General features: G+C 43.6%; 3 protein-coding genes across 3 annotated transcripts; 2 read left to right on the top strand and 1 right to left on the bottom strand.

The window, feature by feature from the left end:
• Positions 1-357: 357 nt before the first annotated feature.
• On the top strand, positions 358-4,268 carry LOC131267432 (uncharacterized). The gene is made up of 5 exons (XM_058270312.1): positions 358-930; positions 1,033-1,266; positions 1,346-3,149; positions 3,226-3,365; positions 3,439-4,268. The coding sequence occupies exons 1-5, from the start codon at positions 693-695 to the stop codon at positions 3,612-3,614; spliced, it is 2,592 nt and encodes an 863-aa protein (XP_058126295.1). The 5' UTR covers positions 358-692; the 3' UTR covers positions 3,615-4,268.
• Positions 4,269-6,368: 2,100 nt separating this feature from the next.
• Positions 6,369-7,976, top strand: LOC131265421 (ester hydrolase C11orf54 homolog). Its single transcript, XM_058267680.1, has 3 exons — positions 6,369-6,487; positions 6,552-6,650; positions 6,722-7,976. Exons 1-3 carry the CDS (start codon positions 6,409-6,411, stop codon positions 7,510-7,512), a joined length of 969 nt encoding a protein of 322 aa, XP_058123663.1. The 5' UTR covers positions 6,369-6,408; the 3' UTR covers positions 7,513-7,976.
• A 595-nt stretch (positions 7,977-8,571) lies between these two features.
• On the bottom strand, positions 8,572-14,837 carry LOC131264812 (juvenile hormone esterase-like). The gene is made up of 5 exons (XM_058267079.1): positions 14,757-14,837; positions 10,429-10,455; positions 9,987-10,354; positions 8,943-9,926; positions 8,572-8,872 (listed from the first exon to the last, which is right to left on the bottom strand). The coding sequence occupies exons 1-5, from the start codon at positions 14,835-14,837 to the stop codon at positions 8,572-8,574; spliced, it is 1,761 nt and encodes a 586-aa protein (XP_058123062.1).
• Between the last annotated feature and the right edge of the window lie 569 nt (positions 14,838-15,406).

The following is a 15,406-nucleotide window of genomic DNA, read 5'->3' as shown; positions in this document are numbered from 1 at the left end:
TGAAATTAGAGAATATGTGATGTACCATAAACCAATGCACACCGATTGTCAATCTTGCGCGCATGTCCCACCTACTATTCAAAAATATCTGCTGCATAGGCTCATTATCTTTTTTGACGAAATCGGAAAGAAATTTACAGTTACAGGGTGTAAGGTGTTGCAGAAATAACTAGTTAATGCAAATTATAAGAAAATATTGACTTTAGTTTGCCTCCAGCAGTGTAGCCCATTAAAAATAACTTTTACCATTATCTTGTAAAGTTTTGCTGCATGAAACTTCAACACAAAGTCCAGGGCGATTGTGACAACACAAACAAAAATTAGAAAAATAAAAATCTCAGTTTGTGGGCAGGAAATTGTTTCTCTACGTATGGTGGAGTGTAAATTTTAGTTCCATTCGCCTGCCCGCTTCGGTAAAGCATTGTGTCGATGCTATAAGATGTGCATGACACTCTTGGCATCGTGCATTGCAAGATAATCGTAAATTGCTGCGTATAATCACCGTCGTCACTAGTGAATTCGTCACCCTTTAACGAGTTGCCAAGCGAAAAGGACACATTCTTAGTTTGTCGCCAGTTCAATGGTTGCGCTTCGGGTGAGATTTTCCCAATGCTGTTTTTCGTGCACTGCCGATTGCTGCTAGAAAGAAAATACGTTCCTCCATTCGGGCGACTTTGCGTCAACATCGCAGCATGCCCTGTGAAAAGTGTAACGTGAAATTTGGCCTGCTGACGCGCAAAAGGTCCTGTTACGAATGCCGCCGCCTGTTTTGCCGGGACTGCCTCTCCAAACGGCAGGACCGATTCTTCTGTCCCAGCTGTACCATCTTCACCAAACGGCCCTTGTCGCGTATCGATTTGGCCCAGCTCAAGGTGAAGGACCTGATCTTCTATCTGCAGTCGAAGCATATTTCCACGACTGGTTGTGTTGGTAAGTGGACCACGATGGTCCAAAGGGCACTTGACAACTTACGCCAGCACAGTAGGGGACGTTCTCAATTGTTGTACTTTTTTTTTTAATGTTTGTTTATAGAAAAAGACGACCTAATCAACCTGGTGATTGCTCATGTAAACTCCGGTGGAAGCTCTCCACGAACGCCCGGTGCATTCAGCGCCACCTCATCGACGAACGGATCCGCCTCTAGAGGGTCCTCGCGTTATGGAAGCTTTTCGCAAAACGGTGATAGGAATTATTCCAATACGTTCGATCACATAAGAAACACGTGCCAGAATTTGTTTTCCTCGTTTTCCGACAGATTCCAAGGAGGTAATTGGATTGCTCTTTTGCCGAGCCTTTTTTTTAAATCAAAGCAACCGTCATTAGCAAATATTTCTTTGGTTTGCAGATTCTCCCGTAGGATCAAGGAATGAACGACGATTTACCGACCAACCCACAGCCAACGGTAGTTTTTCTCCACAGGAAGAACAACGTCACATTTCTACTCAGCCCCGATTCGGCAGTAACAATGTGTACCACAGTACGGATGCCAGTGAGCGGTCGGTTAACGGTGCTAATGGTCAAACGGTCGGATCCGGAGGTATTAGTGAAGCGAACCAAAGAACAAACCAGCCGCACGATGGAGAAAGACCAAATGTACAGCCAAGGACTGGTGGGGTTAACAGTAGTGTCAGCAGTGGTCCTACTTCCAGTGCCGATACGAGTGCTGCCTCTTCGTCCTTTTCGTCGCCGATCCGAGGAGCTGATCCACCATTTCGAACTGTAATAGACAGTAACACTTCCCAGACAGCACTGAACGATCGAATCGAAAGTATTCTGGCACTAGAGTCTGGCGCAAATGGCTGTGAATGTTGTACGGACGACGAGGAGGACGGGCGAAACGAAGGTGCGATGCCCGAGGCGCCAATCGGTGACATTCCGTCCCCGGTGGTCGAGAAGAGCGATGAAGACATTCCTCGCCGGTCGAAATTCGCTCGCCGAAGTGTTTCCCATGCTAATCTGTTGCCCTCACCCGAACCGGCTGGGCCGAGTCAGGAGGCCATTTCGGACAGTGTGCCGTCGGCGGCAGCAACACCGAAGGAGGGTCCCCCTTCGAAAAGTCAAACACCATCGTCTTCGTTCGACGACCTTCTCGGGGAGGGTAGCAGCAGCAATGCTGATCACGCGATTGCAGCCGACACGCTCGCGGTAACAACAACCGAAACCGACGCCCAGATGACCACCGCAGCTTCGATGGACGACACGGAGCAGTGGCAAATCATCAATACCTCAGATGCGAACAGCGGTGGTGGTGGCGGTGGTGGCGCTGACGTTGGTACGGCCGATACCGAAGGCATTCCAGCGGTCGATGTTACCGAAGCGAATGATGCCACGACGGTTACGATCTACGATGCCGAAGAGAGCAGTGATAGCATAAGTAACTCGGAGACGAACAAATCAAAACCTGCCGCCCCCATGATGATGCCGGTGGCGGGCGAAAGTCCCATCCATCCATCGCCAAGTGTCGTGACCCGGCGTCGCTCCGATAGCTATCTGCTTTCGCTTCACCCGAAACAACAGCGTCCCGTTGGGGCGCCAATCGTTGGACAACTGTTTGGGGGACATCCGTTCACTTTAGGTCGCGCCAACGAAATGGGTGTCCCCGGTGCAAGGCTTCCGGGACCGGGACTGAACAGCACCCTCAGCACCGATGCAATCCCCAGCTCTAGTCATCCTGCCAACCACACGAGCATGTGCTTCCGCTGTGGCAAACGCCGCAACGGTATCCGGCGACAGTTGAAGAAGTTCCGTCGCCAGCTAGAGGCGGCCACCGGTGCGTCGGAGGCGGAAAAGCGCCGCCAGCTGGAAGCATTCCTTAACTATCTCGAGCGGCGCAGCAAGGGTTCGTTTGAGCTGACCGATTCGGAATCCATCACCGAGGAGGCGAGCGTAAGTTTGGCGGAAGAATCGACGATCCCGGGGACGAGAGCCGTCTTGGATGGGGCGGTTGCTGCGGCCGACGTCAGCGATAGTCACGAGTCAGAAGCGGGAAGGGCCACCAACGGGATAGTCAACAATAGTAGAACCAGTGGGCAAACGTCTTCGAATCGGTTGCCGACTGACGATACCACCGTCTGTGTGAACCTTTACTCGTCCGGTAATCAGCAGCTGGTCAATATGAAACAAATCAATTTGAGTGACATCAAGGAAAGGTACGACTTAAAACGAGGCGTCGTTTCCCGATGTCCACCTCCATTAACCTTTTTTTTCCATCGTTGTTATTTACAGTGCGGACCTGGACGTGCTGTCCGTGAAGCAGTTAAAAGGAATCCTGATGGTAAACCGGGTCGATTTTAAAGGTTGCTGTGAAAAGGCGGAACTTCGAGAAAGAGTGCTACGCTTGTGGCGCGATTTTAAGTCCATCCCATGTAAGTCCATGCTGAAATACCAAACCCAATGCATAACATCGTTCTAATCTCGTCCCTTTTCGCGCTTTTTCAGCTATTGAAAAGCTTACATCGGATGATCTGTGCAAGATCTGCATGGATGCTCCGATCGAGTGCGTGATTCTCGAGTGCGGCCATATGACAACCTGTACCGCCTGCGGTAAGGTGCTTACCGAGTGTCCCATCTGCCGTCAGTACATCGTGCGCGTTGTACGATTCTTCCGAGCCTAAAGTAAGCGCCAACCGTCTTCATGTGCCGCGTTTATAGACGTGGAGGATAAGTAGACACATTTGTTTTATTAGTTTGTGAATGTTCCTTTCTGATCGTTATTAATGTTTGAAAACAACAATTGTTTTCCATCAACAAACCTCTCTAGGAGGTTTATTCGTGACTGGAAACACAAATAGCAGGGAGTTTTCTTTGGCGATAATTAATTTCCTTGAAATTGTTCAACCTTTCTCTACGCTACGAAAGGTAGTTTCTCGTGTTCCCTAGGCTGATACGGCACCAGGGTCGACTTGGTGAAAATCTAGTTAATTTGTATGAATCCAATTCATCCGAATGCAAGAATTTATGTTTTTAATTTTACGAATTTAATTCATCCAATTGCGCGAGACATTGACGTACACTACTGCACACACGGGTGTTGTTGTAGACACAAGTGGTCGTTACCCGTTTCACTTATTCCAGTGCTTGTGCGGCACACAAAGGACAAATAAAACTGTAACATTAAGACGCCCGGAATAGGAAACCCGACGAACAACATAAACGAAAAATGTGATCTAGTTAATCTAGGATTTAAAAAAAAGAAGAGAGAAGAAAACTTAAATCAACACATAGTAGAACGTGTAGAAAATGAGGAGTAATTAGCGAGCTTACTCAGAACGAATGGCACGTTACTTTCTTCCGCCGTACGCCGAGTTTATTCTCTGCATATTCCTTGCATCTTTGACTGCTACTGCTGGGTGGCGGGCGTGCTGCTAGTCCCGGTGCGGTCCGCCAACGAGCACCAAGGCCAGTAACCGATAGTATTCCTGCTATGTAATGCCGCGAATCGGTGGATTTAAAACAAGGATATTTATGTGAAGGCATTACAAAGACCGAGTATGTTTAAATGTGTGATTGTGATATGATGTGCATGTTTCAATGTATGATGAACGTATGGATGTGAGAATTAGAGGGAAAACTAAATCCCCCCCCCCCCCCCCCCCCCCCCCCCCCGGGCTGAAAAGTGTAATACTGGTGGTAACTCGATCGGAAAATATACACACACAAAATTACAAGAACAATCTTGGGTGCTAAACGATACTACTACGGTGAAGTATTTTCTCCAATATAGAGAAGACAAAGGATGCTGTCTAGAGAATCTACTCACAATGTTTCCCCCCTACTCCTTCCGGTGTCTACATGGCGCGTGCCATTTTTTTCGTGCCCAGTGACCCTTACCGATGGACATCCTTACAACATCTTTGAATGCTGTCCCCCCTCCTCTCCAAAAAACACACAGTTCTAATATGCTGTCGCTAATTTCATTGTTAAAACCGTACTACAAACTTGCAAACTCAATGAACATATTCTACTCACTTTACGGAAAGATGTCCGTTGAAATACATAAACACACACACTCAAACACTTAAAACGTTGTTCAACCAAAATTCTCTGATTAGACTTACTATAGCATTTGGCAAGGTGTGCAAAAGCAAAAAACAAAGAAAAGGTTAATGAATTCGGATTGCAAACTAGAGTAATAACCGTAATAAACAATACTACAACATCATAAAAATAGTTTTTTTCAAATAAGCATCTACCGTTTCTCCGAAAGAACAAATAATATATTTCAGTTCCTTTACTGGTTTGAACGATAACAATACACATTTTATTTTATTCAGTTTGGAAATTTGAAAGAGGAATAATACTTTTAATTTGTAATTTGTTCGATAGTGGCGTTAATTTCTTTAAAATGTAAAGCATGAGGCTCAAAATCATGCCGTCAAGAAAAAGGAATCAAGACATGAAAGGAAAGCAAGACGTAAAGAAATGTTGTTTACGAACAACCACGCTGAGAGGAGTGTGAGCATACGTAGTAAGAATTCAAGATTTTTTTCTTTTCTCTTCTTTAAAATGTTAATTCGATAATCCATTCAAAAACTTCATGTTTCCATTCACGTTCCTCTTTGATCGCACATGCATAGGGCAAACACGTGTGCGCCTGATTGCCGGGACTATGGGAATGGAAAGGTGAAAAGGTATGCTCCGCGGGATGTCTCGGGTTTCTCTCGTTCGTTTGATTTTGCTCTCCGTAGCATAAAACATACGCCGGGGGTGACCTTGCTAGCTGGTATTGGTGTACGCGCGGCCTGCTACGTTCCATTCATCGTTACCAATTGTTGTTGCACCTGCGCATAGCGTTCTTACCAGCAGGGGATAAAATAATGCTACAAAACATCTGATCGGAACAGAAACACCACAATGACCGCGGTTCGCGTCGCGTGCACTATTTGAAATCGTATTTACATCACCGAATGCATCCGGGTGGGGTTGCGTGGCGGAGGGTGTGAATATATTGCTTTTTATCTTGCGTTTTATCGAGGAAATATTTGCGGTTGAAGGAGATAAGCTACACCAACACTCAACGTGTGGAGCGTGTTTGTTGGATGATAAACCCCACGGAGGGTCGCTGTTTACAGGCCCTTCATTGTCGGGAACACATGAAATCGACTGGATGGAGCCATGGAGTGCACAGATACAGTAACATCGACCGTTTCCGCGGAGAAACACTTGAGCTGATGCCGTCGTCGTCGTCGTTCCGTTGTGGTGGTCATCGTCATCGGCCATTTGTCAGTGTATCGTGTTGGTTTTTGCGCTCGCGGTTTACTCCTTGCGCGACGAGAGCCATTTAAGCCGTTTCCACCGGTCTCGGGGTCAGTTGTTGGCGGTCGATTGTACAAAACAGTCGTAACCGACGGAAGTTTCAAGTTGAAGCAGTGTTTGGTTCGGTGAAAGGTAGCTAAGGAAAGCTCCAAAATGGCAAGTCTGGATACGCAAAGCCTACTGTTCGAAGAGAAAGCACTGCATACACCTTCGTTGGTCGAAATACGCGATGGTAAGTTGCTCGATGGTGATCAGTAATAACGGATTATAAAAGAAATCTTTTTTTTTTCTTCTAGTGCTCGCGACTGGCTTGAAGTCTAGCTTCGCAACGGTCAACGTGGAGGTCGTGGCATGTCCGGATCTCACCAAAGCCCCTTTCCATCTTGCCGGACAAGGTAAAACGCCTTTTTGAATAATTGTAAACATGCACGATTCATTATCGAGGACTACTGTGTCGGGTCGATAGGTTTGAACGGCAGTCCAACGCTGGTGGAAATCGGTGGACCACCGTACCTCCTCCCGAACGTCGATCGCAGCAAGCTGTACGATCTGGTGTCCGTTTCCCAGCGTGCCCTGCATGACACGAAGAAAGAATTCATTGCCATCGGTGCTGGTGCCGGTCCATTCCCGCTGGTAAACTCCAATTGCGAGGGTATGTTCAACCTACGCTACACGCCCCCAGGAACGGTGGCCAGCGAAAGTCACTTGGCGGTGATCTCCCCTACCGATCGAACGGTGACCGTTCACAAAATCCCGAACACGGAAACGCGCTGCGCACTGCTTGGTAACATTCTCGTCGCGGAGGGCAAAGCGGGCCAGGTGCTGAAGGTGAGCTGCAAGCGGCGTACCGGAAAGAAGGACTTCATTGCCAGCATCCGCACGTGTCTCGAGGGTCACTACGGAGAGCAGACGGTCGGTCTCGGGGGTGTGTTCCTATTGCAGGCGGGTAAAGCGAAGCAGCACGTAATGTCGCCGTTCTCGGAGACTCCGCTTAACACGGAGGAAGAGCTCAACGAGTGGCTTAACTTCTATGATATGCCGGCACCGCTGATTAACGTGGGCACCCTCGTGACAACCGAGTGCGATCTCGATCTGCGGCTGCAGCATTTCCACAGCTTCTCAACGCACGGCCATGGTGGCCACTATCATATCGACACCACGCCGGACATTGTCGAGTACGAGGGATATTTTGTCGTCGGCGAGCGGATCGTGCGCGTCGACAAACCGGTCATTACGCACAAATTCGGACGAGACTAAGCAGATCGAGCGCAATCCATTCGGTTTCGCAAAGCACACACACACAATAAGGGAAACAATAAACATAAGGGGAAGCCCTTCGGAGCCCTTAAGGGTGGGAGAGTATCATGCACTAATGGGTCAACAAATAAACATTGATAATGAACCAGGCAATACGCGCACGCTTTTCGTTGTCTGATGTGCTTTTGTAGGTCATCCTATGGGTACACAACCGTTGTGTGTATTGCTTGGAGGATGGAATAATAAGAACTGATAAGAACTCACCCGAGCGAGAAGAACTTGACCGCGAACGGCTAAGTCGGTGCTCTTGGACAAGGAAGATTTGATAGTGTCCGTCTCGTGCCTGGCCTGCGTTTGTTTGACAGCCAAAATTAAGTGATCTTTGAAATGATTAATTGTTTCACAAAAGGTGACGACGAATTACTGATTACTTCGTACTTTTTTTTATTAGGGAAATTAATTAACACAACAAAAAAGAATAAAAGATTACAAGTGACTTATAATTGAATCGCTTTTTAACACTTGAATACATTGCTTTTGAATAACATCCGAATGCTTTTAGCGGTCTTTTCGACAACTCTTTCGCAAATGCTATAATTTCGTCAATTTTTAAGTTTGTTCGAATCCGTAAATGGCTACTTTTTTAATATTTTTGTTTGATTTTAATTTTTATGCTCCCTTCCATCATTCCACTATATATTCGCGTTTATGTTTAATTTTTATATTTTAACCGAGAAAGTCCGGGAAAGGCCACCCTAGGAGGAAATGTAATCTGTAAATCTAGTCTCTAGATTTAATGTTCAAAAACAACAAAGTTATAACATTTATAAAAGAGTGGTCAAAAAGACCGCAGGGGCATTCGGGGCTGGTCAACTTGGCTCTTGGAACTGGTCAAATAAAAACTGAGATTTTTTTTAAAGTAGCTTTTGATTTTAAGAACAAATATATTTTCATCTAGTAATCCGATTTTTCAATCCAATGTGTAGGTCAGGATTGTTATTTGCGAAAGCAAACCCATTTAAATTATTTTCAGATTATGATGGGATGATATAGTAATTTTCAAATATTCTTAAATCCCCCATTGTACTTCTGGTAAATCTTTTCCCAAAACCCAATCCTCTCTCGGTCTGGATCGACGTCCATCTGCGGCTCGGCATTGATGCGAAGGTAAGGGAGATGAAATCGTGCTTGCGACTCCGGTTCCACGTGCGGGACCGGAGTCCAGCTGAACGGAAGTGATTCGTCGTGTGCAGGCGTCGGATTTCCGTACTTGGCAAAATTGGTCCACATGCGGCACATGTACCGACGGACACGCGCGGCCTCCGAGTTTGCGTGCACCTCCTTAGGGGCCATCCGCATGCTGACGTGGAAATGTGTGTGTTTAGCGAATCAGAGTTCGGTGAATGGTAAACAAGAGCCACCTTACTCACCGAAACAGGTATCCTAGATCGTCCGCGTGGTACGCTCCGGCCAGGGGAAACGGAAGGAATTTCTTGTACAAATTCAAATCCCCGTCGTATTCGAAGCGGTAGAAGTAGAGCGGTGACCGGTGCTGAAAGCGGGCGTGCAGCTCAGCGGCCATTCGTATGATTACTGAATAATTGCAATCCGTTACGAGGTCGGCAAAATCGTCGACCTTTCGCGGTGAGAACCCTTCCGGGCCGAAGTAGAACTGTTCTATTTCCTTCGCCAGCTGTGCCGCTTCCGGTGAGCGCTTGTCCAAGTTGAGTGTCCTCGGGATCATCCGCTGCATATCGTCCCGGTACAGTTCGGGATATTTTATCATGTGCTGCGTGAAGGAGGCTCCATCACGATCGTTGTAGCCGAGCATCAGTGGAATCTGCGGGATCCGATCGGTAGTCTGCATTGCCGTGATGGGATGAAGTGCCACTATCGGTTCTTTGCTGTTCGTATCGATAACTGTGCGGAACGCTATCGGAAATCCGCTTCGGCTTTCGTCCTTCGTCATTGTACGATCGCCCAGCAGCGCCAGTTCTTTCGCCGGAGCATTCCGAAGCGTTTTGAGTACATCGGCGTCCGTTTTAGCCAACGGATTGATCAATCTCGCCAATCGCCGGCTGTTACCGATCGTATCGTTCGGCAAGGCATATCCGGCCAACGGAACACCACTCTGGCAGATGGCTTTGTGGAAGTACTGTGTTGAACGCGTGGACAAAAGATGCAGGTGGACCGCGACCGCTCCGGCACTCTCACCGAACAGGGTCACATTGTTCGGATCACCGTTGAAGCTGACGATGTTTTCCGTCACCCAGCGAAGCGCCATCAGCTGGTCCTTCAGTGACATATTACCTTCGACTCCCTGGCTCGGGAGGTGCAGCAATCCGAGCGGCCCCAAACGGTAGTTTATCGTGACCACGATTACGTTCTGCTCGAGTAAGTACTCGGGAGAGTAGCTGCGAAAAAATAACCATAAGAACACACGTGGTCCAGCCCGTTATCACGCTGTTTCATACCAGTCACTGTTTCCACTGCCATATTTGAATGATCCTCCGTGTATGAACACCATGACTGGGAGAGGTTCTTCCTGGTGTCGTATTTGAGGAGTGTACACGTTGAGGTGAAGGCAATCCTCCGAACCGTTCCATTTTTGATCGAAGGGATTTTTAGATATGCAAACATCACGCTCTACGCTGCAGTCAAGCACGGGTGTCTGGAAACGGTCCAATGGTTCTGGTGGCTGAAAGCGACCACTTCCAACGGGCGCCTTAGCGTAGGGTATGCCACGGAAGGCGCAAAAATCGTTACCGTCCGGTAGCTTCTCGATGACCCCGCTGACTGTGCCAGCTTTAACGTTGATATTCACTCGTTCCATGCTACTAAACTGTATTGTTACAATCGGAGATGAGGATTGATTAAAGGATTTCATTAAGCTGTTTATCACAATGTAACACTCACTTTCCTAACAACACTGGACACGTGTCTCTGCAAACGGGAAAGGAAAAAATAGTTCATAGTAAGTTGAAGCACTTATCCGCACTACACCACGAGTTCCTTTGAAAGGATTGATGTAAAAAGTGGTCATACTCTAGGCTTTTATAGTTTGTGGGAAGGAATTGATCAAGACGCTTACACGAATAGCGTGATCAATTCCAGGCGGAGAGCAGAACATGCGTGCAACGCACGGGACATGCACAATTGTGAATCGAATCACTTAAAACCGGTATAGCTTCAGACTTCAGAAAACTAAAGATACCCGCTAGGCAGCTCGACATATCGTCCTAAAACGTCCGACGCGCGAACAAACGTTCTACTTTTTTGTATCGGGATGAAACAAATGTAGCACGTTTTTCGAGCAGTCGTCCTACTTCGTCCTACTCACCATACAAAACTGCTCGTTTGTGTCACGTAGGACGTTTTTTAGGACGATTTGCTTGAAATCGCCTAGCGGATAGTAAAAGAATTAGATAATTAAAGCATAATAAAAGTGCATTTTTATGTGATAATTTAACCGTCACCCGTTCAACCAAACCTACATACGTAGTCGTTCAACCGGACTACCCGGGTAGTCCATACATTTTGTATGGGAGACTCCGTTTTCCTGTACTTAAGACTTAATAACTTTTTATCTAGATGTCGGATCGATTTGAAATTTTCAGTGAAGATACTTGATGGTGTTTCTCAAAATATTGTATAATTTTTATAATTTTAAAAATTCATTAAATATGTTAATTTGAGGTTCCAAAAAAATTCACCCTTCACATCTATGACCCAAACCTGTGTAGCTTCAACATTTTAGATAGGAGCTTGCATTTTCTGTATTTCAGTATACAGTTGGTCCCCGCAGTACGCGATACTCGATATACGCGAATTCGCAATACGCGATTTTTTACAACTGACAGCTCATAGCGTTGTTTGAGTTCTGACTAGTCAATTTTACTTTGTTTTGGTAAAATGAAGTTTTTAAAATGCACATTTTAACAGAGACATAATTACGCAATGTAATAAATGGAACACTTATTGGTGATTTGGATAAAATATATGTTAAATAAGCGCTTCCCTCTCAGTGTCAACTCTTCAATATGAGGTATAAACGATATGGCAGAGGAAATCCGCAATACGCGAAAATTCGATATACGCTATTGCGTTCGGTCCCAAACATTCGCGTACTGCGGGGACCAACTGTACATATATTTGATCATTAAAGCTGAATTGCTTGAAATTTTCAGAAAATTATTCAATTTTTTTTCCAAAAGTGTTTGAGAAATGTTCAATGTTCAAGTAGGAATGTTTCATTCGAAAACACGAATTCGATAATTCAAACATTTATGCCTTACGTATAGGTATTAAAATCTTAATCTAATATTAAATACAAGTATGCTACACATCAATTTGTTCAGAAAATGTGCGCCACAAACACGTTTATTAATCCGCTTCTAGTCGACTATGTGTGTGATTCAAAGTGCAAGAAAAGCTAAGTAAAAGTGCGCGTTATGGAAAATATCAATCCTTAGAATAGATAAAACCGAACAGACTTATAGAAGAATTACTAGGAACAACATTTCTGACGAAAAAAGAATTAAATAACGGACAAAACTCTGTTCCCAGTTGGAGCATGAAGGTGGCATGAAGCGACAGAGAGTTAACCTTCAGATCTACAACCGCCTACCTGGGTAAGTTTTCCCCTTTTATTTTGCAATTACTTCGAATTGAACAGTTATATCGACTCGAAATTCCTGGAATGCCTCAAGCAACATGTTCTCTATCGTTCTGCCGAAAACCGACTTTTTATTTTTATTCTAAGTATTTTTTTACACCATTTTTCAATTTATACCCCTTAAATCTACAACCGCCTACCCGGGTAAGTCATACGTTTTGTACGAGAGTTTATATTTTTCTGTACCAAGACAAACCACCAGTAGGTGAAAGGAGGTGCCCCTCGGGTTTTTCTTTTTATATTTATATTGAAAACAATCCAAATTTATCTAAGACACACTATGAAAGACTGTTTTACTCCTCGAACTCCTCGAACAATTAGTAATGAGATAAACTCAAAGACGATCTACAAATATGCAAATTATGCTACATTTTGAACCACACAGCGGCATCGAAAGCATTCTAGGTGAACTTTCATCATTTGCTACACAAAATAATAATTTTTAACCTTCAGGTCTACGACCAAAAATACCTACGTTAACATACGACCGCCTACCCGGGTAGGCCATACGTTTTGTATGGGGGTTTGCATTTTGCTGTGCTTCAAAGCTAATATCTTTTGTTCTAGATGCCGTAGTGAGTTGAAATTTTCAGTAATGATACTTAAGAATGTTTTCTAACAAATCTCATTCAAATAATAATATTAAAAATTCGATAAGTAAGTAATTTTTTCATTCAAATATATTTTATCCCATAGATCTACAATCGCCAACTCTGTAAACCATACATTTTCAATAAGTTATTGTGTTTGTTTATACTTCTTAAGTTTCTGGTGAAGTAACTTCTTGGTGCCTTCAACATTTTTGCTTATAAATTGAAGCTTCAAAGATGTAGAAATATTTTTCTATAAAATTTTACGTTTTGGAAATGTTCATGTTCCTCAGTAAATTCAGTGGCATATCTGGCGGAAATTCTTCATTATACATTGTTACATCTGATATTTAAGCCTTAACATTTTAAAACTTAGCTCATATACATAAATTTGATCGTTTTGTTTCAAACGATAACAGTTTCTTTTGTATTTAATTCAACCCGTTGCATCATGATTTTCTTGCAATTAACCTTCAGATCTACAACCGCCTACCTGGGTAAGTTTTCCCCTTTTATTTTGCAATTACTTCGAATTGAACAGTTATATCGACTCGAAATTCCTGGAATGCCTCAAGCAACATGTTCTCTATCGTTCTGCCGAAAACCGACTTTTTATTTTTATTCTAAGTATTTTTATAAACCATTTTTCAATTTATACCCCTTAAATCTACAACCGCCTACCCGGGTAAGTCATACGTTTTGTACGAGAGTTTATATTTTTCTGTACCAAGACAAACCACCAGTAGGTGAAAGGAGGTGCCCCTCGGGTTTTTCTTTTTATATTTATATTGAAAACAATCCAAATTTATCTAAGACACACTATGAAAGACTGTTTTACTCCTCGAACTCCTCGAACAATTAGTAATGAGATAAACTCAAAGACGATCTACAAATATGCAAATTATGCTACATTTGAACCTTCATCATTTGCTACACAAAATAATAATTTTTAATTGCAAGAAAATCATGATGCAACGGGTTGAATTAAATACAAAAGAAACTGTTATCGTTTGAAACAAAACGATCAAATTTATGTATATGAGCTAAGTTTTAAAATGTTAAGGCTTAAATATCAGATGTAACAATGTATAATGAAGAATTTCCGCCAGATATGCCACTGAATTTACTGAGGAACATGAACATTTCCAAAACGTAAAATTTTATAGAAAAACTAGCTGACCCGTTTGATGTTGTTAAAAATTGGTTTAACGGTCACATTATATTTCTTAAGTACATTTTACAATTTCATTGTATTTACCCTTTTTACGTCGTAATAAGCTTATAGTGAGGCTGCTAATGATTATCATCCTTATTTTGTTATTAATCAAGCAGACCAATTGAATGAACGATGTTTTGTGCACGCCTGGTAAGCCATGTATGACGTACATATTAGTTTTCTAAATTGGGTTTCTATTAGAGCTTTTTAAGAATCTGCTAAGGTGTATTGCCGATGTCTAATAACTGTTTGGAAAAAGTAGAAGCTGATGGATCCTGTAGCATTTGGACGTGCCTGTTTATGCTTAGCTAAAGTTTTTCAAAATTGCTCCATAACACCGATGAGTAAGGCAAGTTCAGGTGATCTTATCAGCATAGGTGAATCGTGGCACTACGGGAAGAGTTTGCCTGAAATCACCTGAGAGGAGAAACACAGTACAGTTGGTCCCCGCAGTACACGAATGTTTGGGACCAAACGCAATAGCGTATATCGAATTTTCGCGTATTGCGGATTCCTCTGCCATATCGTTTATACTTCATATTGAAGAGTTGACACTGAGAGGGAACCGCTTATTTAACTTATCTTCCAAATCACTAATAAATGTTCCATTTTTTCTATTCCAGTGCATATTAAAAACTTCATTCTACCAAAACAAAGTAAAATTGACTAATCAGAAGTCTAGCAACCCTATGAGCTGTCAGTTGTAAAAAATCGCGTATTGCTAATTCGCGTATATCGAGTATAGCGTACTGCAGGGACCTACTGTATTACTGGAACAATCTTTATTACACTTCACGTCTTTGAGTGTTCTGTACAGCGCCTCAAGAGAATGCTTCTTTGCCATGGTGCATTCTTCCCAGAAAATTATTTTTCACTGTTCCATGACCTAGGCCATGAGTGATTGATTTTTGATGTTTCATACGGCTTTTGAGTTCCTATTGATGTTTAGAAGTAGCCTAAATGATGAATGGGTCGTTCTACCTCCATTTTCAACTACAATTCCAGATGAAGCAACTGGTATTGCAATGTCATTGTTTGCTCGTATTTTGGAAAGCAAGAGCGATATGAGAAATGTTTTGCCAGTTCGGACTGGGGCATCCAAAAAAAGATACCACTTTGTCCCGTTGATACTACCATGATAATGCGTTCGTAAACATATGCTTGTTCATCAGTCAACATTGATACGTTGTGAGAAACGATATCCAACATGACTGCAATATTATGCTGCAGTTCACGACTTATTTCAGTGTCCATCAAATTAGATGCACTTCGATTCGGCGAACCTAAAACATAATAATAACTTAGCGATAAATTTTTAATTACCATGCAAAGATCCTCGATACTAATCATAGCTTGTCGGACTAAATTCAGCGACATTAATGTTTGAACACACGTTTTGTTGTATCATGACTA

This window comes from Anopheles coustani, chromosome 2 (assembly GCF_943734705.1).
Source record: "Anopheles coustani chromosome 2, idAnoCousDA_361_x.2, whole genome shotgun sequence".
NCBI classification, from domain to species: Eukaryota; Metazoa; Arthropoda; class Insecta; order Diptera; family Culicidae; genus Anopheles; species Anopheles coustani.
Note: the sequence above shows the minus strand (reverse complement) of the source record. Positions and strands in the feature narration are given on the sequence as shown.

Bases quoted from the DNA above. Each gene is read 5' to 3' on its own strand.
- LOC131267432 (XM_058270312.1), top strand. From the start codon at position 693: ATGCCCTGTGAAAAGTGTAACGTGAAATTTGGCCTGCTGACGCGCAAA. The intron at 1,267-1,345 runs GTAATTGGATTG...TTTGGTTTGCAG, and splicing joins TTCCGACAGATTCCAAGGAG to ATTCTCCCGTAGGATCAAGG. The intron at 3,366-3,438 runs GTAAGTCCATGC...GCGCTTTTTCAG, and splicing joins CGATTTTAAGTCCATCCCAT to CTATTGAAAAGCTTACATCG.
- LOC131265421 (XM_058267680.1), top strand. From the start codon at position 6,409: ATGGCAAGTCTGGATACGCAAAGCCTACTGTTCGAAGAGAAAGCACTG. The intron at 6,488-6,551 runs GTAAGTTGCTCG...TTTTTCTTCTAG, and splicing joins GTTGGTCGAAATACGCGATG to TGCTCGCGACTGGCTTGAAG. The intron at 6,651-6,721 runs GTAAAACGCCTT...TCGGGTCGATAG, and splicing joins TTTCCATCTTGCCGGACAAG to GTTTGAACGGCAGTCCAACG.
- LOC131264812 (XM_058267079.1), bottom strand. From the start codon at position 14,837: ATGGCAAAGAAGCATTCTCTTGAGGCGCTGTACAGAACACTCAAAGAC. The intron at 10,456-14,756 runs GTAGGTCCCTGC...TCCCGTTTGCAG, and splicing joins AAGATTGTTCCAGTAATACA to AGACACGTGTCCAGTGTTGT. The intron at 10,355-10,428 runs GTGAGTGTTACA...GTAACAATACAG, and splicing joins TGTCCAGTGTTGTTAGGAAA to TTTAGTAGCATGGAACGAGT.